The sequence below is a fragment of the Bombyx mandarina genome, chromosome 22, assembly GCF_030267445.1.
Source record: "Bombyx mandarina strain Sakado chromosome 22, ASM3026744v2".
NCBI lineage: Eukaryota > Metazoa > Arthropoda > Insecta > Lepidoptera > Bombycidae > Bombyx > Bombyx mandarina.
Genome location: NC_143228.1, coordinates 16023942 through 16051335, shown reverse-complemented (window position 1 = coordinate 16051335; position 27394 = coordinate 16023942). Strand labels below are relative to the sequence as shown.

Sequence of the window (27394 nt, the reverse complement as noted above, 5' to 3'; positions counted from 1 at the left end):
TCGTTACCTTATTTACAAAACCTCGATTACCACAGCCGGGATTCACTAGTCCAAATAAATGAAAAACAAATAAAAATTCAAACATCTGTATTTCAAATGACATTTCAAATCAATGATTTAGTCGTAAAACAAAATTTCAACAAACATCTGCGTATGTAATTTTTTTAAATTGATTGGATTAAAGCCACTCACTCAGATACGAATTACAAAACATAAATATAATTTTTATTATAATTTGTGTAATATAAAATTTATAATGTAAACAATAACGGCCAACTGATTTGTACATTTTCATTCCTCGTCCAATCAACGAACTACGCAGGATTACAGTCTAGCAAGTCTACACTTAACAATATCAACACCACATTCTTTCAGCAATATAAAAGTATTCAAACTGATCACAATGTTATGGCAGCTCCATGGAACCCCATGCAACACTTAAAGTAGGTACTCACAGAGGACAACTTGCCAACACATAATTATCATTATATTATACTTCGTTCGAGATATTTTAATTAGTAGATCTATTAAAAATTGCAATCTTTTACAAAGATTTTCATTAAACTCTTTGAGTAATTTAAGGATTGTGAAATGTTACGGCCTCTCGGTTAATTAAGTAGCAAGTAGCCTACTGTAGTAGCGTAGCATATATGACGTTTCATACAATCTATTCACAAGCATCCGTTCTGTTCGTCGGACAATACTAAGAGAATTTTATTCTTATTTTACATATCCAAAATATTATAATTATGTAATGATCGAAATAAACGCGAGAATATTTACACTTGCACCTTATAAAAATGTCACATATCGCCCGCACTTCAACTACCTTTCTCATTTCATAGATCGATTCGAAATTTAAAAATTGAGATGCGTTTTTTTTTTAATAATCAGTAAAAATGCATAAAAACAATCACATAAACAGACTAGGATCCGAAAACGCCGTCGAAAATTACATAATTTCTATTTATTGCAAGGAATAGGCCACGAAAGGAAGGCGACCGCACACGAGTACGAGCTCGACTTCAAAATGAGGATTTTAAAAATCCAAAAATATCATCCACGCCTGGTGCGGAGCCCGGGACGCCCGCGGCACGCTACACGTCGTAAAAACTACTCAGTCGTTTTCATTATCAATAAAAATATACGTTTAATGGCTCAAATGAAACCGTATCGGGTCGTTCGGCGGGCTCGGCGGCGGCTAGTGCACCGGCGGCTGCAGGCGGCGCCGCAGCAGCTCGGACTCGGCCGGCGGGGACAGCCCCAGCGGCGCGAACTCGTCCGCCTCCAGCAGCGACGCCGCGCCGCCCGCAGCCGCGCCGCCCGCCGCCCCGCGCCCCGCCGCGCCCCCGCAGCACGACTTGCTGCACCGCACCGCCGCCGGACGCTCCATGTACGAGTAGTTCATCGAGAAGTGCTGCTGGATCACGCGGTTGACCGCCATCGCAGACTCCGCGAACTCCGACAGGTTGCGAGCGGATAAGTTCCTGCAAATAATGTTTAGCTCTAGTAAAACACTAAGTTAAATCGTATGCAAAACAACAGTCACTAACACATAAGGCTGGCTATCTGAAAAAGAACCTCTCAGGAATTGTTTAAGATGCTCCAGTCATCTCAAGTTTTTATCCTTGCATCGCTCGTCACAGGAGCAGGGCTCATGCTAAAGCCACTGCATTCATCGACAGTGCGACAGACAGGCTTTGAAATTAACATCCCTCTACACAATATTCGAGAGCACTGCGATTTAGCGAATTAGCTGTTTTCCTAACATTACTGGCATCCATGAGCGATGATGATTATTCATCATCATGTGAGCTGTATACTACTACTATACTGTCCTACAAAGGCAAAAAACGTATTATAAAATCTTACCGTTTAATATTATGAGGAGTCTGCAGTTTAGGGTGCTGGGCGTGCGGGTCGGCGCGACGAAGCCAGTGGTGCTGGAGCACGCGTTCCGCGCTCAGTCGGTGGGAGGCTTCGCGCACCAACAGTTGCCGAATCAAATCTTTCGCTTCAGAAGAAATGTGTGACCATTCTTCTTCGGGGAACGAATAACGACCCTCCTGTTACGAAAATAAGTTATTTACAACATGTCTATAGATTTATTTGTATTTATTTATGATTTTTTTATTGTTTAGATGGGTGGACGAGCTCACAGCCCACCTAGTGTTAACTGGTTACTGGAGCCCATAGACATCTACAACTTAAATGCGCCACCCACCTTGAGATATGTTCTAAGGTCTCAGTATAATTACAACGGCTGCCCTACCCTTCAAACCGAAACGCATTACTGCTTCACGGCAGAAATAGGCAGGTTGGTGGTACCTACCTGCGCGGACTCACAAGAGGTCCTACCACCAGTAATTACGCAAATTATAATTTTGCTGGTTTGATTTTACTGTATTATTATATTAGTATTATTACCTGTATCGAAGTGAAAAGGAGATCCTGACAGGCGCGGCAGTTCTCTCCGCGCTCCCATCCGCAATCAGCTCCGCAGTCAGCGCGGAACGGCGGATACCCACAGAGTAAAATGTAGGCGATGACGCCCAGCGACCACAGGTCACATCGTTTGTCATAGTGCGTCGCAGCCGAGCCCGCGAACAGGGACACCACTTCGGGTGCCATGAATTCAGCGCTGCCCACCTGTTTTGGCAAAAGAGAATACTATTTCAGAAAGTTGATCCATTGATAGTTCGATAAAAATATGTTTTCAATAGTGCCAGATCTTAGTCGATTTTGAGCTTTACATAGTTCCCTGGGATTAGCGGTTATAATCGACTAACTGTTAGTTTTTATAAAATATCTTCATTTTACCTTCGATCGAATCACAAGACATAATTTACTCAATATTATAGATAACTAACTCTAAAGACTCGAGGCCGGATATTGCAAAATTATTTGAGTTCAAATCAGTTACAAAAGTTACAGTCAATCAAAAAGTTACAAATCAGTCACCGTCAATGAGTACATTAAATATTCAACAGTAGATATACTAGGCTAGCACTCTGTATCAAACTTTCATTTCGTGAGCTATCCTACTGCGGTAGTTCTAACAAGTTTGCTACACCTTACAGTATGTATATGCACAGAACTATTAATATAATTGTCCCTTTTCAAAATCCTTCAAAATGAAACATATTAGGCAGGTTTAGGCATATAATTAATATTATGCTTACTCTATGCAACAGGGAGACGATGAGAACAAATTGAAACACATTAATGATTATCAATCAATTAGTTAGCTAGAAGGGAAAATTTACGGAGAGATAATACATTTTGGGTTATAGCTTAAGAGGCAATGACTTCTGTTGACTTATAATGTATTCGATCGAATTTATGTAAAATCTCAAATACACGTATCACTTCATTAATGAATGACGTCTTAAAAGATTTTAGTGTACAGTTAACGTAACCTTGCTCTTCTTAAAACGGGCATTTTATCTCTATTGTAATTAACAAATAGAAATAAAAATCAACGTGTTAATTTTTTATCACACAACCGTGACTTATTTCTGAGCCCTTCTGTGGCGTCAGCAGTTCTTCGTTAATTACAATAAAATAAAGCATCGTAAAAGATAAATAATGAATTGTAACTCATTCGAACAACAAACAAAACATGGGTGTGGAAATAATGATTAATATATTATATATTTAAATAATATGGAGAAAATAAACTAATATAAATTTCAAATGTGTGATTCGAACAAAGGATGTCGAACTGATATTCAACGCGATACGAACATGTTCTGTTCACAATATATATTTTGTTACTAATTATAGATTCTATACATGTAACACATGCAGTCAGCGAATACTAATAATAACATATATGTACATGTGTACGTAGTTCGCAGTAAACAACGAACCGAGGCTTAAATTATTTATTAAAATATCTATATATTAATACGTGAAGGAAAAACTTTGTATCCCTTTTTACGAAAATTGCGCGGACGGAGGAGTATGAAATTTTCCACACTTATAGAGAATATAGAGAAGGAGTGCACAATGTTAATATTTTTTTTAAATGATGCCTAAAAATACATTAAATCAATAAAAAAAAACATTACACACACTACCATGTATTTGACGCACACACGCATGCTTACCATTTATTTATTGTCAAACTTTTGTTCTTGACGTCTGTGGTTAAATTGAGAATAGATTAAATATTGTTTGTCTTTATTATATTTTTCTATAGGTAGTGTAGTCTTGGCGGAATTTGTGATTATAGAATAAATAGTCTTTGAAAATAGAATAGAATAGAATTATAGTCGAATTTCGACTACCGGGCGACCACTAGTTTATATTAAATTAAAATTCTATCATGTCTGTTCACGGGTTTGTTCATTTTAAACTTTTAAAATTTGATTTTTCAATTTCAAATTGTGTTCTGTTAAAAAATCATTAACATATATATGGTATATCATAGATATATTACACATATTTAGCTATAGTTTTTTTAAATATTTTTACGCATGTGGCCTTACGATATTTTAATAAAATCGATGCCAAAAAAACAGAAATGCTTGTAACCCATGACAAACCAAAAGAAAGTAGTCCATTTTATTTAATTGACTTCAATGTGCCTTTTTTGGGGAGGAAATCACAAAACAAATTTAAATGTAAAAAAAATCACTTGTAAATTTAACAATAGAGAAGAAGTGTTTGTGTTTGAAATCTCAAGTTTTTCTCTTACAGTGGAAAATTCGTATTTTTTTTTAATGCTTTGTTGGTTGGACGAGCTCACAGCCCAACTGGTGTTAAGTGGTTACTGGAGCCCATAGACATCTACAACGTAAATGCGCCACCCACCTTGAGACATTTGGAGAGTTACAATATTTCCGTTTTTATGCGCCGATACATTATAGTATCAGTGACTTTTAATATTATAACCGAATTGTATTTATTGAAATACAACTATCAGGTACGAAGTTAGTTATATTCTGTCAATTTAAGAAAGTGAATCTAAAATAATTTTCCTTTTTTTTATTATTTTTTTATTGCTTAGATGGGTGGACGAGCTCACAGCCCACCTGGTGTTAAGTGGTTACTGGAGCCCATAGACATCCACAACGTAAATGCGCCACCCATCTTGAGATACAAGTTCTAAGGTCTCAAGTATAGTTACAACGGTTGCCCCACCCTTCAAACCGAAACGCATTACTGCTTCACGGCAGAAATAGGCAGGGTGGTGGTACCCACCCGCGCGGACTCACAAGAGGTCCTACCACCAGTAATTACGCAAATTATAATTTTGCGGGTTTCATTTTTATTACACGATGTTATTCCTTCACCGTGGAAGTCAATCGTGAACATTTGTTGAGTACGTATCGTTCCTTCGACTGATCAAATTCATTATGTACGTGATCACACAATATTATAACGTTTTACAATGACACGGTAAAATAATACAATCACATAAACCATGAAGATAGGGCACAATCATTATCATTAAAGCGCCTTTACTACTTCGGTTTTATTAAAAATACTCCTTAATAATATATTTTTATTATGATCACTAAAGTACTTTTTTATTTGTTTAAGACACTTTCAAAATAGCCAAAATACATCGCGGCGTAGCTATGAGAACATCAATACCTTTAGAAATTTGGCGAAATTAATAAAGAGTATTGGTATTCACAAAACAAAATCTCGTCAGACAGTTCAGATAACTTTGCTGATGCTCTAGAATGTACTAAATATGACTAATAACTTTATTGAGGCATAAATTGCGCTATTGATCTCTTAGTGTTAAGGGTATTAAATTAAAAGGGTGACAAAGAGGCCTAATAATAAATTATGCACCTTATTTTCTCAGCTACAAGATTTAAACTAACACTCAGTTGCCGTCATGAATATCAAATTTGCTGAATTAAATAGCGATACGCCTAAGCGTATAGCGTAAGCGTCTTTAAGTAGGGACAGACTTTTGTATATTTATAATATTCTTTATTTTCTCCACCTTATTCCACTAGGTGGGGTCGGCACAGCTAATTTTTCTCTTCCATTCTCTTCTATCAGCCGTCATATACATATATTTTTTAATTTGATATATCTACGATGACAGATTTCGAATTACGCTATATTGTTAATGAATTAATTACATATCAGCGCTTGAAAGGCAAACGTGACTAAGCGACAACAACTGCTTTGTACATAAATGATAGGCAATGACTATATTCCAAGCAAAAAAAATAATATTTCTAAGTCTATTAAAATCATTTCAATCCTACAGCTAGATTCGTCAAAATATAATTTTTTTCAGGTATTTCAACTTTAAATTAGTCTACAGTAAAGTTCACGCATTGTCGCTTAGTCACGTTTGCCTTTCAAGCGTCGATATTTTAGATCTATTTGTTAGAATGTCGAGTGAATACTGACCGGCGTCATCAGCTGCGGCGTGGCCAGCGGGCTCGCTACGCTCGACGTGAAGCTGATGCCGCTACCCAGATCAAAGTCGCAGATCTTGACCGGGCACAGCCTGTCGCGGTAAACGCACAGAATGTTCTCGGGCTTCAAGTCCCTGTGAGCGACTCCCTTCCCGTGGAGGAAGTGCAGGGCGTTCGCCAGCTCGCGAACTATCTCCGCCGCTTGCGGCTCAGAAAAGTAATGGTGCTCCTGTATACGAGAGAGGAGCTGACCGCCATTGATCTGTAACAAACAATAAAAACAAGCTTGACTCGTGTGTTAAGACGCCGCGTGAATCTTGAACATGCAATTATGCCGCAGTACACATCTAGGGGTGGAAGAAGCATCATTTTTTTAGTCATATCCCTAAAATAGTTCAACATAAAACTTCCACGTTAACAAAAGCGACATCTTGTAATTAAGACTTTTTTTTTTCCTTCCTATTGCTGATAGCCTTGAGAGGTTATTTCAGCTTCACCCTAACGTGTGTAGGTAGGCTCACGGGGCTCAAACCGGAGTGTTGCTAACACTGACCCTAGCAAGAGTAGTGCTTCGCAGAATCTACCACCGGATCGGAAACGCGACCCACTGAGAAGATCGGGCGAAAAATTCAGTGGGCTGTGTCTATGGGTTAATTCGCTCGTCGAGACCTTCGTCGCAAGCGACGGGTTCGACGAGGACGGTTACCGGTGTAATTAAGACATTTCCGTAATTACATTACGACAAAAAACACGTGCACATTTTAAGCTCACATAAGTCGGTAACTTCAATAGTACGTATTGTCTATTTCTACCACACGGAATTGGTGTCGTTTGATGATGCGTAAGACAGACGCGTAATTCCAAACGGGATCGAGACTTGGATCTCACATCTCAAGTTGGAGAGCGTCAATCACGTTTTGATGGAAACCTACCCATGGAAACCGGAAAACTAAAGAACCGATGAAACGCAAATGCTTCTTCTATCTAAACAAGAAAAAAAAACAATTTATATTTTACGGAAATGTAAGCTTAACGGTCGGGTTGGTACACGAAATGCATTAACAGTTGTTTTTTTTTACATTCATAGTAGAAGATTTTCCGTGAACGAAGTGATCGGAAGTATCGAAAGCTTGTGGAAAATCAAGGTCGGTTTTAATGCGTTCTAGATTACTTATGATCAACTAGGGGACCGAGAGAAGAGAGGGCCGAATGTGATGCGAGGGAGCCGTAAAACTGTGAAAACTTTTAGAGACTTGTGATCCAAAGATGGAGAGGGAGAGCCGCTTAGAACAATTAAGTGGAGGTTCTTACCTAGTGGTATATCGGCCCTTTTATATAGCAATACTAACATAAGCTTCAGTCGGTACACTAACATAAATATCAAATGTTTTTTTTTAATTTATTGCTTAAATGGGTGGACGAGCTTACAGCCCACCTGGTGTTAAGTGGTTATTGAATCCCATAAACATCTACGACGTAAATGCGCCTCCCAACTTGAGATATCAGTTCTAAGGTCTCAGTATAGTTACAACGGCTGCCCCGCCCTTCAAACCGAAACGCATTACTGCTTCACGGCAGATATAGGCAAATAAAGTAAAACCACTTATCTAATACAATTTAAACAAACCTTCTTAGGTTTCATAATGTTAATGTGTAATGGGAGCTAATAATGTTAATGAATAAAGAAATAACTATTGTTTTATTCAAATAACATTTTTTTTTAAAGTTTGCCATTGTTTTCATCACATATTAAGAACAGTGTTATATTGATTTATTTAAATTTTCACCGACTAAAAACAATAGGTATACCTATATGCAAGCTTTCTAAACGAATTCACATTTCAGAATTCAGGTTTTATATCAGTTGTTCTTGGACATGATTGATATATTATAAAGTCAGAAGAGTATCGAGATTACGCGCCATATTAATGCCGGATTAATTAAAAGCAATCTTACGCACACAGCAACCGACGGGGCCATCTTTAAAAACAGATCTGTCGAGTCATTCACGTTACTTTACTACCGCCATAGCTTTTATACCGGTCAAACTGAAAAATATACAGCGCACGTCTTGTATCAATTTTATGGAGATAGACGATCCAACTGGATGTAATAAAAAAAAACATAATCCGTAAATAAACAACGTTATCGCAGAGTTCACAACACATGATTGTACTTTATTACATTCAATTTGATATGGACCGTATAGTTTGCGAATTCATATATGTATTTATTTATATACCTAAACGTTTTGTTATGTAAACACGCTGCGTCATAGATACGAGAGTTGAACATATTTATGTATCAACAATAATAATACATGTTAACGAATTAAAAAAAAAAACATACGCACCACCAATAAACTCAATAAGAACGTAGGAATTTAAAAATAGTATTTCAAACAAAGCGCTATCGGCGAAACTAGACTAGATGATTCACACGCGAAATATGTTCGATTTTTCAGTTGATGTTAAACTAACAAATGAAATAATGAGTCACAGCGTGAAGCATATGACTTATATTTCTACTGAAAGTAATAATGAACGCAGAAAAATTCATTAAAGTTGGGTAGAATTAGTGGCGCGCCTCCGGTTATGTGGTCCGATTTTTTTAATTTACATTTAAATTAATAGGTTGATTATGTCAGTGCACGAAATGTGTAATTTATTTAAAAAATTATTATGCGTTAATTATATCAATGATGTCTCGAGACAGAGTCAAAAAAAATATGCTAATAGCAAATATCAGTTCAGCTATGACAAATGAGTCGACTATTATCAAAGCCGGCAATCTGACTTTTGGACAATGATTGGTAAATCAGAAAAACGAATTATTGACTTTGTATTCCATTGGCAGTCACAAAACTCTTCGGAACGACATCTTAGATAAATAACAGGTTAACTATTAACCTTTATTTAATGCAGGTTTTGAACCGTATTCTTTGAAGGAGACGATTATATTCAAATCAATCTGTATTGACATATCAATAAAAATTTGTTGTCCAAATGCATAGATTGCCACCTTTGATAATAGACGACTCAAGTATTTAATTATAATTTTTTTGTATTGCTTACATGGATCGACGAGCTCACAGCCCACCTGGTGTTGAGTGGTTACTGGAGCCCATAGACATCTACAACCTAAATGCGCCATCCACCTTGAGATATAAGTTCTAAGATCTGAGTATAGTTACAACGGCTACCCCGCCCTTCGAACCGAAACGCATTACTGCTTCACGGCGGAAATAGGCGGGGTGGTGGTACCTACCCGTGCGGACTCCCAAGAGGTCCTACCACCAGTGAAAAAATTGATAACCTAAAAGCCTCTAAATGTTAAAGACCTATCAAATGGTCTATCCGGATACTTAAAAACACGATACTGACATACACGTGCTGAGTATCATACTAGTACTCTGCGTACGACTAATATTGCTATTTCCCCAAATTCAATCGCTTCTAACCTCCAATTATAGTCCGTCATAATTTTACCTTCATTAATAAGTGTTAAAATCTTCGAGAAATTCAATGAATCAAGAATAATGAGTATTGCATCAGCATTACGATTCATAACAAACAAATGATGCAATGATTGCAATTTAAGCGTAATACTAGGTGATACAACCAATATCAATAATACCTGCTACGATGAAAAATAAAACAAAAAATTTTTTCAGCATTTGTCAACACTAAAACCATGAATGTATTGAATAAAACTCATTTCTCACACCTGAACAAACGCATATGATATGAATGAAATAATTTTAATACATTTTAATATTTTTGGACGAAAACATTAATTTTACACATATAATTCATATTTCGGTAATTCATATTTTAACGTTTACACACACTCGAGAGATACCGTGAAAAATTGGAATAAATTTAATAATATTTTTTGTACATAATCGCTGGTAACCTCAGAGGCTATTCCAGATACGCTCTAGTGGACAGGTGAGCTCATGGGTTCAACCTGAGAGTTTGCCAACACTGACACCCACCCTAGTAAGAGCAGTGCTTCGTAGAATCTACCAACCGGATCGGAATCACAACCCACTGAGAAGATCCGGCGAGAAACTCAAATGTGTTATTTTTGTCAAATCGAACGCATTGATAATTAAATATTCAAAAGTAGTTCGCTAGTTAAGTTAGTAAAGTTAGTAGTAGTAGTAGCTGAGCTCACAGGGCTCAAACCGGAGTGATGCTAACACTGGCCCTAGCTAGAGCAGTGCTTCGCAGAATCTACCACCGGATCGGAAACACGACCCACTGAGGAGATCCGGCGAGAAATTCAGTGGGCTGTGTTTGTGGGTTCAATTCTTGATGCGTGTGCAAATCTTCAAGTGCATTGGACGTCAAAAAGTAAGAGTAATGAAATATGTAAATGAATGCTGGACGGGACTGACCTTCTCGAAGACAAGATAGAACTTGTCCGTGTCCTCAAAGAATTCGATGAGCTGGATTATGTTCGGGTGTCCCTGGCAGTAGTGGAAGGTCTCCACTTCGCGGAACACCCGGGCGCGGGCGTGCCCCGGTACTTTGTCGATGATCTTCACAGCGAACTCGAGCCCCGTGTAAATGTTAACGCACGTCTGAACCGAGGCGTATGCGCCCTCGCCCAAAACCTCGCCCGTCAACTTGTACAGGTCTGCGGTTAAAATACAACAAATCACTCAATCATTCCTTTACGTTTGAACACAAACGAGCTCACGGAGGATCGTGTGCTTAATGCGAATTTTTTAAAGTTCTCGATAGCGTGAAAGTTAACTCAAAGTATGCAGTTGCAACAGCGCCCCTAGTAGCAAACGTAGGAAGTTCCAACTCTATACAAATTTAAGTTAACTTTAACGCAATCGAGAACGTTAAAAAACTCGCACTAAGCACACCGGTCTTAAAAGCAGAGTTGCCATTTACACTATACATATTTTATTGTACTGGTGTTGGTGACCTAGTCGATGCGAATGCCACCACCGACCTTTATATTTAAGGTCATAGAGTCGACGAAATAACGGCTCTTTACCCTTCACCGAAGAACTACGCAATGGAAATAAACGGAGACTGATAGCGACGGTATGCGAGCTAGAATTATCCGCACAATAAAATTAATACTCGTGGTCTAGGAGTGTCCGTTTGTCAATCTCAAATTCGACACTAGGCATACACATGCATGTTTAAATATGTATGCATACTAATAATAATAAACTAATAACTATACCTATATAAAGACATAAATAGAAGCAAAGCTAAACTTTTACTGATTATGTTCATATCGACGCTTGAAAGGCAATCCTGACTAAGCGACAAAAGTAGGTAAAATGAGTTATATACACCATTGGAATCGTCTGATTTTTCTGCGTCGTTTAGTATAGGTTTCATCACTCTGTGACATATTTTATGTCGCTTAGATATGGTGTGATTTGCATAAAAATGCAGAGTTTTTTCCTACCAAACGACAAAACAAAAAGTTATTTTAGAGACATCCTGCAGTTAGGACATTTTAATAATAAGGTATTATTCACTTAGTCAGTTATTCATGTTTTTAAATTTTCATTTGTTTGTATTTATTTATTTTTACTTGTTATGAAATTATTCTTTGAAACCACTTAGTAGATTGTACCTATACAAAGTAGTCGTAATTGGTACAGCTATACAATTTAACCTGAAACAAAATGGAATAATATTGAATCTTAGATAGTTTTACTTGTTTAACATAATATCCCTTTCCATCCGTAAATATTTTTACATGACAACATTTCTAATAACTACGTCGCCTAGATAATTTTACTTGATTAATTTCAATGGTTACTTTTGGCGCTTAGTTATGTTTACCCGTAAACAAAATATTTTTTTTTGTCGCTAAGGAATTGCGCGAGTTTAAATACGTCGTGTGGGTATGCGCAACTAGTCGCGTACCACGTTTTGGCGGGCTGGTAAAATGTGACATTCGTAAGTTGGGCGTCGCTTAGTAAAGTCGTTTGTCACATTATTTGCATTTTGTTCCCATGAGGGAGATGTGAACCACCAAATAAGACCAAAGAAACGACTATAGATTCCGTAAAAAGATTTATCAAAAGTTTACAGAGTCGTCGTGGCCTAAAGGATAAGGCGTCCGGTGCATTCGTATGTAGCGATGCACCGGTGTTCGAATCCCGCAGACGGGTACCAATTTTTGGAATGAAATACGTACTTAACAAATGTTCACGATTGACTTCCCCGATGATCGTTCTCGTCGAACCCGTTGCTCGCGACGAAGGGTTCGGCGAGTAAATTAACCCACAGACACAGCCCACTGAGTTTCTCGCCGGATCTTCTCAGTGGGTCGCGTTTCCGATCCGGTGGTAGATTCTGCGAAGCACTGCTCTTGCTAGGGCCAGTGTTAGCAACATCATCAGGTTTGAGTCCCGTGAGCTCACCTACTAGTTAAAGTTACGCTGATACATCTTGTGAGTCTGCACGGGTAGGTACCATCACCCTACCTATTTCTGCCGTGAAGCAGTAATGGGTTTCGGTTTGAAGGGTGGGGCAGCCGTTGTAACTATACTGAAAACTTAAAACTCATATCTCAAGGTGGGTGGTGACATTTACGTTGTAGATGTCTATGGGCTCCAGTAACTACTTAACACCAGCTAGGCTGTGAGCTCGTCCACCCAACTGAGCACTAAAAATAAAAAAAATACCAGCGGTACTTTCGCATTACTATCGTCAAAATTCGAGCAAAGTTTACCTTTCTGAAGAAATTAGAAATATCTCCAACCTATACAAACTATACAAAAAGCACAACACAATATTGTAAGCGAGAGAATTTTTCGTAAAATATTCTTAGATAATTTCAACATCGGATTTCATGTACCTATAAAAGTCAAGTGTTTAAAGCGTCTTTCTTCACTACGAAAAAAATGAAAAATCTCGAAAAACAAAGAGAAAAGCAATAACATGAAACAGAAAAAGAAGAAATCTATACCCGTTTTAGAGCCCACAAAAATATACACCGAGATGATCCGTCATCTCATATGCTAGTTTTGGAAAAAGTACTCAACACGCCTTTTGCACAATCTATGCTTTTGTATTATGCTCGTAGTAGGAAACTAGCCGTATATAATTTTTGTGTTTATGAAACGGAACTCGTAATGTTTTTGGTTACTACTGGGATGAGAGTAATGGTTAGCGTGGCGCCAATGAGATTGCAACTATTTTACATAAATATATTCAGTCCATTGATGCTAGAAGAAACGTTACGCGATAACTTCTCTATTGCGACTGTTGTCCAAGCCAAAACCGTAACCATACGGTATTAGCAATGTTGCATTATTCAAATAAACTTTCTTTTGACGGGACACACTTACATGTCGATACCATGCCATTGTAGAGAATCGATCAAAAAATACAACTGTTTACGCATCATCACAATGGTTTACAATATTTTCAACAGCTAGGCAAGATTCATCGCCTTTTCAGGTTTAAAGACTGAGCTATGAAGATTTTTATAAATGGGATAGTATTAGTGATAAGTACTTCAAAGGCAACCAAACCGGGAAAATAAGCAAGATCCGTGTTATGACTTTCAAAAAATACAAGCAAAGCGTTAAATACAAAACATCTATGAATGCTTCTGCATCATCTTTTGATGTCGAAGTTCAGCCTAAAATCAAGTTATCACTGACATCTTGTTATAGGTCTCAGTTACCCATATCAAAAGCCAAATATGATGATTTGCTCAAACTTTGCACTGACAAAGTCATTCCTAATTGTCTTAAACAAGAGTTTCTGAGCATTCCACGTGCACGACATTGCACAATATTGAAGATTGTGATTGATTAACAAAAAATAACAAGATCTCATGTCGCATATATATCGTATGCCTTTAGAGACTGATTATCACGTCCTTACGGATCCCTCAGATCCAATAACCTTTGCACTAGACGCCTTCAGCTCTAGGAGCAGGCTTAGGGACCTCGGTAACCGTACTCGTCGAACTCGACAAAGAGTTCGCCGTGCAACCTAACCCATGAATCAGCTCGCTGAGTTTCTCGCCGGATCTTCTCAGCGGGTCGCGATTCCGATCCGGTAGTAGATTCATTCGCGAAGCAGCTGCTCTTGAGCTGTTAGGTCTCCTTCGGAGGCGCTCGGGTAGCTGTTAGCAAATCCCACCCCTCCTGGCTGAGCCTTTGTTCGCCCACCTGTCCTGGTGAAACTGGAAAGGCCTCCGGGCCACCAGTAATCCTTCAATCATAAAAAAAAAAAAAAAAAAAAAAGACTGATTATATTAGGTACAATAGTGTTGTTAGGTTTGGTTATGTTCAATAGCAGAATACAATTTATTATTGCTTTTGTTGTTGATTTACTCTGAAAACTAGAGCTTTTATGAGTTTTAATAATTCTCTATTGTTTTTAAGACTGATGAGGCAATAACTAGATTTTGGTATTATATTGGAATACACTACAATGTGTTATGGTTTCTTTATTTAATATTGGCAAAATATTGTATAAAATATAATAGTAATAGCGTGATTTTGTTACAAAAAAATATATCCCTATTGGTTTTTACAATAAATGTTTATTCATAACCGTCTCGCTCTTTTGGTTTCGCTCTTTTGCATGATTTACCATAGTAATTTATTACATTTTAGTTCAATTCTTTACAATTTCTACATGCATAAAATAATGGAATAGTATTTAGATACATTTACTCGATTTGTTGTGAACTATGGGATCACTTTAGTCCAATATTTACAATAAATGTTTATTCATAAACGTCTCGCTCTTTTGGTTTCGCTCTTTTGCATGATTTACCATAGTAATTTATTACATTTTAGTTCAATTCTTTACAATTTCTACATGCATAAAATAATGGAATAGTATTTAGATACATTTACTCGATTTGTTGTGAACTATGGGATCACTTTAGTCCAATATACCCAAAACGAAACTGTAAGCTGTGCGAATTTGTCTAACTTTACATGTTACTGAAAATCTTTCAACGATAGCTCATATTGTTTTACATGTTACTCCAAATCTTTCAATGCTGGCTTAGATAATTTTACTTGTGACGAGAAACCTTTTATATAAAATTCAGATAATTTTACCTGTTTATCAAATTATGGGCTATATATATAAGCGACAATAACTGCTATATACACAAATGATAGGCAATAGCCTTTAAGTATATTCGATGGGCAAAAAAAAACTATTTCTAGGTCTATTAAAATAATTTCGATCCTACAGTTAGATTCGTTAAAATATTTTTTTTTTCAGAAATTTCATCTTTAAATTGCTCTACTGTAAAGTTCACGCATTGTCGCTTAGTCATGTTTGCCTTTCAAGCGTCGATATCGTCTATTGGTTTAGTAGCTAAACCTATCACTACAGGGCCCTCTACGGAGTCCGCGTTGGATCCCCAATTGGAGCCGGTATCTTTGTTAAAGATTTAGTTTCTGAGATTTCAGAACTCTACGTTGGTAGAACATAATATATTTTTATTTGACGAATATCAATGCCTCCATTGTTTAAAATATAAAAATCCAGTTCTTTGTCCATTATCCCATATCACAGATAGCAACGTATTAATCTCTAGCCTAGAACTTTTTATAACTAATCTGTTTGCTGATTAAATCGTGTGCGATAAGAGAACTGGGCTCATATTATTTACATCCACTGTTTGTATAAGTGCTGATAATTTTAACTTTACGGCTTTACATTAAGTCACCTCGACTTTGTGTATACAGCTTTAAACGTTGCTATGAAGAGAACTATCCATTAAAAAAAATTAAAAAAATGTCTTGAACGTTTTACAGACGGTTCTTGGGTGGACGAGCTCACAGCCTACCTGGTGTTAAGTGGTTACTGGAGCTCATAGACATCTACGACGTAAATGCGCCACACACCTTAAGATATAAGTTCTAAGGTCTCAGTATAGTTACGACGGCTGCCCCACCCTTCAAGCCGAAACGCATTACTAGTTCACGGCAGAAATAGGCGATGTGGTGGTACCTACCCGCGCGGACTCAGAAGAGGTCCTACCACCAGTAATTACGCAAAATATAATTTTACTCTATTGGTCATTTGCTCAGTACCAACCTTGGAAACATGAAGTAACAACGGAGCTTCCAGAACGCTTCTTCCTGCGACGCTTCCTGCGCGCCTCTTCCTTGCGTCGCTGCATGTCCTCGCTGTCGGGGATGTCGACCGGCGCGGACTGCTCGGCGCCCCGTGGAGTCTCATCTGACTCGCGTTCACTCCCCGACTGGCTGCTACAGCGACCCACACCTGTAAACAAAAATACATTAGTCATCGAGTAAACTTCGGCCGATGTCACTGGGCGAAAGCTTTTTATTGCTTCTACAACGTAAATGCGCCACCCACCTTCAGATATAGGTTCTAAGGTCTCAGTATAGTTACAACGGCTGCCCCACCCTTCAAGCCGAAACGCATTACTGCTTCACGGCAGAAATAGTCAAGATGCTGGTACCTACCCGTGCCGACTCACAAGAGGTTCTACCACCAATAAAATGAAGGCGTGTTTTTTTTTTTAGACTCTACGAAGACGAACTCAATCTAAATGCTAAGATGTTACCGGAAACTTTCAATAAAATACCGTGAAGACTGGTGAGAGATCCCATTGTCCTTACTTAAGAATCAACCTTCCCTTCACAACTGTCACCAATGCTATATATAATCCTGTTATTACAAAATTTACTGACGAGTGTTCATAGTCAATAACGGATGTCGGTGTGTACCTAATTGAACGCTCGTCTATATAATTAAATCACAAGTGAACGAACCTTCAAGGTATCGCCAAGCAAACTCCATTCAAAGTACGTCTAATAGCCATTCAACCAGCGCAACACGTCTATGTAATGAACATCCAATGTACACAGACTTCATGATAACAATTCGAAAAAGTAGCATAACTTTTGCAATGTAATTACGCGAGACATCTTGAGCAAATGTGACGGGTGCAGTCAAAAATGACAGTTAGTTGACGGTTAAGTTTGATGAGATCTCGCAATCAGTTCTGTCCTAACGAGGTTTTAAGTCTGTTCGAAATATAGCAACCCTATTGTCCTCACCGCGGCGGAAGCGGGGGAGAGGCGTGGACTTACAAAATATAAAACGACGTGCATCAACGAAAAACGCACAATAATTGTCGGTCCCGTAAAATTGTACTAATTTTGATCAGATTTAATAAACCAGCTATAAATACAGTCCACTTTTGTTTGAATAAGCCTTGCACCCATCTCATCGCAACGGCGCCAACAAAGTCTCAATGTTTAAAGAGCCCAGAAGACGACTTGAAACAATTGGAGTGGTTGGTTGGTAATGAGAAAAATGTTGCCCGATAAAAGTATGTATGGGTAAAATTTCATGGACGTGATTGAAATATCTGGTTACGGCAACAGAATAGCGACCGACATTTGCAGGACTCTCGCCGAGCTGTGTGCCAAACGCGTAACGCTATTGTTTCGAAATTTAACCTTTTTTCGCTTCGAAAATTTATGCATTTACCGTGACTCCGCTTTACTGCGTTTTCTGTTCGATTTTTTTATCGATGCCGTTTGATAATTGAACACACGAAACTAATTATTCATGATTTGCTGTTCGCCGGCATACGTTTTATGTTTGTATAAATATTTGCTTGGCAATGAACGTTATTAACGACAAACAATTACTAATTCTTATTCCATGTTAACCGAAACACTTCCAAGTTTATTGTGTTTAAATACAGATTAAGTATGTTCATTGTCATTGTCAAAATCAACGACCGGTGAGAATAGGAAATAGGGGTAGGTAGCTTGGCTCTGCCCCCTGACACTGCTGATGTCTATGACCGACAGTAACCACTTACCATCGGACGGACCGTATGCTTATTTGCTTATAAAGGCAATAACAAAAAAATTACAAAGCATGAAAAACGATGCATTTTCCAATATGAACGGAGCTATCGTTGTTATTCTAAAGCAATCGAGATTCGACCTATCTCCTATGGGTCGCAGGAACCACGTTGTACCTTCATCAAATCAATTGGTCAGCGAGATCGTCTCCCCGTATATCCCTAAATAAAAAATCCCTGCAAATCAAAAAACATACTCAGAGGATGACGGCGCAAATAATAATTCGATTCACGCAAGGCCAAAACACGTGACAAACGAATTAATTCGATTGTATAATAGCGAAACTTCCAGAACAACATATCATTCACAGTTGTCATCGATAGTGGAATGACGGGAGACGTGGCAGCACGCTGAGTTGGCAAACAAAGCCGGTTCAACGACCTACATGGCCGCACCCAGCGCTCACGCACACCCACTGTACTACGCGATCGACTCTTTTGTCCAAACACACTCCAACAAGATCTGTTAATGCGTACAAATGAATGTCGTTACGTCGAATAGTAGATACGGAATTAATACCTATAAAATATATGGACCAGTCTCAAAAGTCGTGTAGTTGTTATTATAGGAATACTAAACCTACTTCTAATTCTACACTTGTCGAATACTTTTGTTTTTTTACTATATAATTGTATTCTGAATCGTCTATGAGGAACATTTCTACGTTGCTAACATTCTTACTTACTACATTATATATCAAAATCTCAAATATCATTATAAATCAAAAAATGTAACACGATGCCATTGCATCATCAATTTAATTTCTTGTAAGACTCGAACAAAAAGTAGTTTTAATTAAGCTGGCAACACGTAATTCCGTTGACGGGGGGATTATCCCGATTAGCCTAACAAACTATATAATGTATAATCCGCTTTCGGGTAAAACAATAATTAAATAACAGAGGATGTTAAAACACAAAGATGGAAAGACCAAATGAAAACGGTTATCAATAATAAAGTACCTTAAATCTTGACTTCTGAAATAGATGAAATTAAAATTGAAAACAAATTGTGAGCAACATCGTTTTTTAAAATCTTAACTTCTTCATAATAAAATGGCTCAATTTATATTTAGTATTTTCTGTTAAGTGACAATTTCGTATCATAATATCAGCCATAATTGCTCTGTATTTAAGATGCACACGGAGTATAAAAGAGGTATTTAAGGTACAGAGAGAGGTATAATTTATATTTTTACTGGTAAATGGTTTGTCCAAATTTAGCTAAATCTGTTATTAGAGACACATCACACACACTTTGTCTATGTTTAGAGACGCAGCTGTTTGAAATCCGAATCGCGTTGCCGCAGTCGTGTGGCGTTTGGATCTGGATTTAGAGTTTTATTTACATTTTTAATTACTTATGTTTCGTGTGTAAGCAAACGTGCTATATTGTACTTTACAATTTTGAATACATGATTATCTTTGATTTAAACCACAATAATAAATAAATAATCAACATTCTACCAAACGGGTATTGTGTTTATTAAAAACATCTTTTCACGTTCCTTGGCTTAAATTATCCTATAAAATTATACGTAAAAAACTTGTTCTAACAAAAACTGGTTACGTTCAAGAGGTGTTTTTTTTAAGCAAATGAGTTTAATGCGCGTCTCATTTCAATGGAGAGAAGCGAAAAATTTAACTTAGAGAAATATATACAAATAAAAATATATATGTTTGTTCGTTTTTATAGAAGATACTTGAGTAGGCGAAACACAAAAATGTGGCTTCCATTTAAGAAATCATTTAAACCTTAATTTATATTTATACTAATATATAAAAATCTACAGTGATTTTTACGGATGTTCCGTTATAACTACTGCATCCGATTGACTTTAAACTTGGTATCCATGTAGAAAATACATGTACTTAATGGATAGGCTAATATTTATTTGAGTGTTGGACTCCCTACACCAGTTGCGGGGGCGTTAATGATGAGAATCTTTTGTGAGAAATAATAATGTTAATTTTAAATTCCCAGCGAAGCGGATGGGTACAGCTAGTACTATATAACTTGCCAGTTTAATATAATATAGGTAATATATCGATGCTCTAATAGAACAAACTCGGAATTTGTGACCACAGACTCACTAACATCAAATGCGCAGTGACAACGCGCGGCCGTGTGCATGACACACACGCACAACTATAACAATTCAGCCACACCCACACAAACGTGTTTCGAAATAGACACACTTCCTGTTTATAATATACTGAATTCGTTCTAATTTTTATACGTAGGTACACGTTTTTTTTTCCTTCCCAAAACAACGTACAAAAACTGTTTAATTCGCACACGTTGTATTCTAATGCGTCGAAGTAAAGAAACAACGTGATATGGTAAAGGAAGCGAGCCTTGACAAATTTAAAATCGAGAGTTACTGAGTCACAGTCTGCATCGTGTCAGATATGTCACGCAGCCTACATATCGACCTTGAGAACCTAAATTGAAACATTCAACTTTTGTTCGAACATGATCGGAAGTGTACAGTGTGCAACTACAAGTTTTTAACGATCTCGATAGCGTAAAAGTTAACCCAAATTTGTATGCAGTTGGAAATGCGCCCGGCAAACGTAGGCAAACGTACCAACCCCATAAAAATTTGAATTAACTTTTACGCTATCGAGAACGTTAATAAACTCGCATTAAGCACACTTACCACGAAAAACAATATACAATATCAGCTTTGTTGTGCCACTCGATATATTATATCAATTATTGAAGCTTTTATTAGTGAGACCACGACTGGGTTTTGATAATTCAACGAAACTCGATATAAATATTTTAAATATGTACTTTAAGTATCTTAAGATTTATTCGGTCAATTACAATGTCGAATGACAATATCGTGTGAAATTGGGTATCGCACAAGTTCACAACAAATAATGGAGATCTATTTATTCTAATCATGGTCACGGTATACAAAAGCTAGTAATCTATATTGTTTTGAAGTTGCTTCTATTGAACTTTCAACTAGTTTAACACGTTTTTACTAATTAAAATACGTGTAATCAGAAAGTAATCGTGGCAATAAATGTACAGGATTTAGAAGGTTCTCTAAACGACTTATTGTGGAAGATAATTCGATGCTCATCAATGTGTCTTCGTCATTTACTGATGATGAATGACATCTATGATCACAAATTTTCAATCAATCCTGCTTTTACTATCAACACACTTTTATTAGCTTGATTGTATGTGGGTCTGTCTGTTTTTGCCCTTGTAGACAGTCGAGCTTACAGCCCACCTGATGGTTACCGTCGCTCATCGACGTCAGCAATGTCAGGGGCAGAGCCAAGCCGGTACTATCGTTAAGTACTCTCTTCTTTATGGGTAACGCAATTTCTGAACGTTATTTTCATAGACCTCAAGGGGTGTGATTAACTTTATAATTGTTGCACGCATCAAGGACCGATAACAATATAATAATGTTATAACTTCGCTCTGATGTCCTGATCAGTATCAACAGGATAAAAAAGATAAAACTTATTGTTAGTTTAGTTTGCTATCTAAACGTTTTTTTTTTTTTCGTTTAATGCGAATAAGCACTTTGTTTATTATCAGCTCATGTTAGTGATGCAACTGCATTCCGATCGGTAAATCCATGATTTTAGTAAAAGTTGGTGGGATTTTTGATGCCTACTTGAAAGAATATCTGAATACAAGAATGGTATTCAAGAATGGGTCCAGGCCGGTCTTAAAATACATACTAAAGACTGTTTAAAGTTATTTATAAAATTGCATTAAAAATTACGGAAAATCGCCTTAGATGGTATGGCCATATCATGAGACGGGACGAAGATCAAGTGGTGAAGGTCGCATTGGGCTTTCCAGAACAAAAGAAAGGTAGAGGCCGCCCGCCATCGACCTGGTGGTCAAACATCGAAAGAGACCTTAAGAAAGCCCAATTGCCAAAACCGACCACTCAGGAAAGATCAGCCTGGCGCCGTAGAGTGAGGAGACCCGACCCCAGATAACGGGAACAGGGACGGATAGTAGTAGTATTGTACTACCTTGTTGATGTTTTTTTTTTATTGCCCTTATAGGCATACGAGCACACGGCCCACCTGATGGTGAGTGGTTACCGTCGCCCATGGACTTCAGCAATGCCAGGGGCAGAGCCAAGCCGCTGCCTACCGTTTAATACTCTCCACAAGCCTCGTTTGAAGAAGGACATGCCATAGCGTTCGGGAAACACCGTGGAGGGGAGCTCATTCCATAGCCGGATGGCACGTGACAAAAAAGACCTCTGGAAACGCACTGTCGATGAACGCAGCGGTTCCAGATAATATGGATGAACTCTGCTCCGATGGCGGGAGGTGCGATGATAAAAAGGAGATGAAGGGATCATCTCAAACAATTCCTCAGAGCATTCCCCATGGAACATACGGTACAAAATACAGAGGGAACCGAAGTCCCTCCGCAGACCCAGAGGCTCCAAATGATGTGTGTATCGTATGGTCACGCGACAGAACCGCATGGCTCCACGTGGCGTCAAACAACGTGTGCGTTACGTAAACAGCCGTCCATTAATACGAGGAGCTCCACATATAAACGGAGAGCCTGCCCTTCAGATTAGCGAGGTCGAAGAACAATAGATGACCCACATCTAAATAAAACGGTTTTATCGATAAATTAGAAACGAGTAAGTAGGTGTATGTAGGTATGTAAATAAATAATTATTTATCACTCGTTGGTAAGTGATGGTTGCAAAGAAAAAATGGCTTCTATCGCTGCTTTCCTGATGCCCATCTAGGCATTATCTCAGTGTCTGTGGCTTGACCTATAACTTCCTATCTATACTAATATTATAAAGAGGAAAGATTTGTTTGTTTGTTTGTTTCGAATAGGCTCCGAAACTACTGGACCGATTTGAAAAATTCTTTTTCCATTAGAAGCCGACACTGTCCCTGATGAACATAGGCTACATGTTTCCGAAGCGAAGCGAGGGCGGGTCGCTAGTAAATGATATAGAAAACAATAAGTTGTCTAAAAAATCAAAGATGCCTAAAAAAACTTTTTAAGCTATAGGAATGATTTATTAGAAATAGAAAATAAACAATTTCACGATATCGTTTTTTTTTTAAATTTCGGTAGCGGTATCGTCTCTTTCTAATTGATAATATTAGTTCTTTATTACAGAATGTATTTCGTAGCATTTTTAATGTCTTGAAAAAGTTCGTTTCTTACGCCAATGCAATTAAAATCTGATGCTAGTTATTTTGTTCCTTCTCATATTAATGCTTATGCCGCAAATGTTTATTAAGTATAATCAAGCAAATATATAGGCGTCGGAGCTACAAGTTTTATGAGATTTCAACTAGAGACGTTTCGTTGCGTTAGCGGACCTCATCATAGCGGGACAGCGGGTTGTTTTTTATCAATCACAGGTCTAGACTGTTCTGGAACACCCGTATCTTTGAAACCTGTATGAGCAATTTGGGCTTGCCACTTTTGTGCATCATGAAACTGAACACGATCGAGTTCTCTTTACGAATTAGCGGCTACAGTATCAACTTTCTAATCTGTGCGGCAACGGGCTCCATACTTCAGTGATCATAAACCGTGCTTTTGTTGTATACCCTTGAGCTAAGAAGAAACAAGGCGCTTTCTAATTGGAAATGCAAATTCCCTTGCAACACTGGCGCCGTGTCTTTCAATGTCTCAACGGCTTAGCAGATCGTGAAAGTACAGTTATATTTACACATTTTTTCCCTTTTTTTTTTCAATAACTCAAAGTAATTTACGACTTGTATACAGGCGCGCCGTCGACTAGGTCGTGTTAATGTTTTTAAATTTCGTAAATCTTGTGGCGTAGGTAAATTTTATAATCGGTTAATGAACGAGTAATTTAAAATGTTTGTGGCCAATTATGCCAATTTGGGTTGATCCTGGTTTCGGTAGCAAATGCTGATGGTGTGGTGTGTTCACATATTATTATTTAATATGCCTTTGGGTATGAATTCCAATGTAATTTGGACTTTGATATAATTCGGTCGCCCGTATCTCCATTTTTCGTATTTTAATTTTTATGAATGCATTTAAACATTCAAGTGACGATATATTGTCTTCTTTCTATAAACTTAATCAAGAAAGACTGAATAACAAAAAGCAACTAACTGTGTATGATAGAACTAAAATGTTAAGTATGGCAGTTCTGATACACTGCTTTTATTTTGCGTATACCTAAATACATATAAACAGCTTGACTAGCGCACTATGTACATACTGCCGCTTTCTTACTGCAAGAACTATCCACCCTTCACTGAAAACAACATGTACTTGCAAACTGTTACAACGCAACCACGCTTTGCCACGATTAAGCATTTTTAATGTAGATAAAATATAATATACAAATTTGAACTTAATTTTAGTATACATTAGAACTTATACGCCATAAGTACATTAGAATTCAGCGTCCATTAAATAACCAAGTAAACGGCTGATAAGGTCATACGTGAAACGTTGTACCAGCGAAACATTACTTTCACTCGATATGAACCATTGAAGTTGTTATAATGCAAACAGATTAGAAAAACAATACGCCCATTTTGTTTGTAAGACGTAACATGTCAACAAAACATGTCGACATGTCAATCCTGTAGGAATCAACTTAGCTATCCATTAGAGAACATAACTACTTACCAACGGGTTGGCCAAACATTGGATATATTTAAAAAAAATGACTACTAAACCATGAATAAAATAAATAAACGTTCCACATTTAGCAATAAAAAACTAGAATTTTCTAGAGCGCGGATCCCGTGGTCAGTAGATGCCATACGAGCAAAGTGATCAAATCGTTACTATAAGGAATATTATAGGAATATCTAATGAATATTCTACAAAGTAAATAATCTAGAGAAACAAGTATTAAACAAAACGACTTCGTAAAAAGTCCTAAAACTTTATGAATCACACTTGATGGTTTGAAAAATAAAAACACTAAAACGTCATAGGGGTGCGTATTCCGGGTGGCAGCCGGTGCAGACTGCAGGCTTCAATCGATTCACGGAGGAAGGGGGTGAAGGGAGTATTATGCCGGAATACAGTCATGGTCAAGGTTATGTCGCGTTCTCGTACAGATACTAGACTAGGTATGTACCTACCGTTACCTGTTACCGTCTGTTTGATTAACTAAAAACTGAATTGGAAGTCAATGTATTATGTTCAGTGAAATTCGTTAATAACTTACGTTCACCTGTATGTATGTGGGAAACTCGTATTAAATACGTCGAATGAATAAATATCTGTAGTTAGTTATTTTATTACAGTAACTAATACATTTATTTGATCATTAAAATAGCTTGTACGCAAATTTCTGATTAGTTACTGTTAGCACGTGTTACGTAACGAATTCCCAACAAATGAAAAATAACATTCACGACAATAAAAGAGTGCGCAGTTGTTTTAGCTTGACCTTGGCCGTGAACGGCGGGCGCCGCGCTTCACCGCGACCGAAACGTTATACAGAACCTAATACCTACCTACCTACCTACCTACAGAGTGAATTGCATTTCATGTTAGACACGCGTTCCATAACAAAATTATCGAACGACGCGCAAATTCACAAATCGAATCGAGAATTTGAAATCACTGGATAACGATTAATGTAAATTCCAAATGTCAAGCCTGTTTTACGGTCGTGAGTATAGATTTGATAACCATTAGTTTAGCGTTAACGAGCACGAGTTCCGCATACAGTGCGTCGCGGAACTAAATACACGATATGACAATTGTACGATATCAATATGCAAACTCAACATCAATATTTACCAGTCGGGAGTAAACGATAAAAGCGTTGGTAAATACAAGCATAATAATTCCAAACAAACGCACCTTAAAAAAATTCTCTCGTGAACAGAAAGCACGGTACGTATTAGTAAATAAAGTTATATGAGGCGATGACATCAGCTCTCTTTACAAAACAATGAATTCCGTTTGAACATACCTACATGGAATTTCAAAATTCGAAAATATGTAAGTTCTATTTAACCGTATTTTAAAACAGAGATCGCATTCCGGGACCTTTGCAATTTGAACTCTGAATGATGTTTGTAAGCTATTTAAGAATAGTTCAAATTCATAAAATTCCTATAATTTCGTGACAAGTGGAACAATAGAGCAAGTTTATAGAAAAATATTTTTTAGTTTAACTTATTAAAGTAAAGAAGCATTTTGAAAGAAATTATCTTCAAAAGAATACCTATCTTACAACTTGATACTCGTATAGTATCAAGTCTTATTTTATTGAAACAATGAAAATAACAATGCATAGCTACTGAGGATCAAACATTCCAATATACATAGTATTGAGCGTGGTCAGTATTCTAATACCTACAATAATAAGAGCAAATTCAATAATAATAAAACAATCATCAGAACAATTATAAAATCGTACTAATACCTATATATTTTTCGTACCTATTACACCCGAGAGGAGCGTCCAATTTTTTTGTGCTTTTTATTTCAAAGAAACCGTCACTTCATTGATAAGTTTATTTTCGAACAGTAGGTTAATTCGTAGGTGTTTTCGACAGACAAAAACGATTGCACTCAAAGTTATCAAAATTTTAAAGCTTTTTATTTCTTTATTTGTGATTGAAATGTTTTTAACACACATAGGTAGTTACAGTTTTTCAAAATAAATTTTATAGTTTTAGTTATAGTGAAAATTTGCAAATAAGGCCAATAAAAATGTTGCATCAATGGAATGTAATATTACCTACCGCATCTAGAAAAAAAATTACTTACCGCTATCTACACTCTCTTCCGATACCTTCTTGACCATCTTGATTGCTTGATACGTTGATACAGCGATAATGATATTTAAAACGAGTAGGTGTACTACTCTTCAAAAGCCGCTTTCAAACTTGTGGCGGTCGCCTTCTCGACGTGAAATCGGTACAGCGTTAAAAGATGAAGGAAAAAAAAACGCCAAAAATAATTCGAGAAATTAACGAAAAAAGCACCACCGTCGAGAAGGATGTACGTAAATTGTGCCGGAAGGTAATAAACAAACACTCTTAGAAGACGGAATAAAAAACTGCTGGTATCGTTAGCGATCCATCCTACACACGCCCGCCTATCCGATGTTCTGAAATCCAACTGA

The 27394-nt window shown here is 37.3% G+C and overlaps 1 protein-coding gene across 2 annotated transcripts; it reads right to left on the bottom strand.

The window, feature by feature from the left end:
• Window positions 1-72: 72 nt before the first annotated feature.
• On the bottom strand, window positions 73-27394 carry Lk6 (MAPK interacting serine/threonine Lk6 kinase). 2 transcript variants are annotated; one of them, XM_089737095.1, is made up of 8 exons: window positions 27037-27393; window positions 16466-16654; window positions 10798-11039; window positions 6388-6657; window positions 2428-2649; window positions 1873-2066; window positions 1343-1487; window positions 73-1312 (listed from the first exon to the last, which is right to left on the bottom strand). In XM_089737095.1, the coding sequence occupies exons 1-8, from the start codon at window positions 27071-27073 to the stop codon at window positions 1202-1204; spliced, it is 1410 nt and encodes a 469-aa protein (XP_089593221.1). In that variant the 5' UTR covers window positions 27074-27393; the 3' UTR covers window positions 73-1201. The 2 variants fall into 2 exon arrangements, with proteins under 2 accessions (XP_089593221.1, XP_028026478.2); XM_028170677.2 differs by having other exon boundaries at window positions 73-1487; window positions 27037-27394.

Bases quoted from the DNA above. Each gene is read 5' to 3' on its own strand.
- Lk6 (XM_028170677.2), bottom strand. From the start codon at position 27,073: ATGGTCAAGAAGGTATCGGAAGAGAGTGTAGATAGCG. The intron at 11,040-16,465 runs GTTGGTACTGAG...TTTTAACCGCAG, and splicing joins TGTTACTTCATGTTTCCAAG to ACCTGTACAAGTTGACGGGC. The intron at 2,650-6,387 runs GTCAGTATTCAC...TTGCCAAAACAG, and splicing joins CGCCGCAGCTGATGACGCCG to GTGGGCAGCGCTGAATTCAT.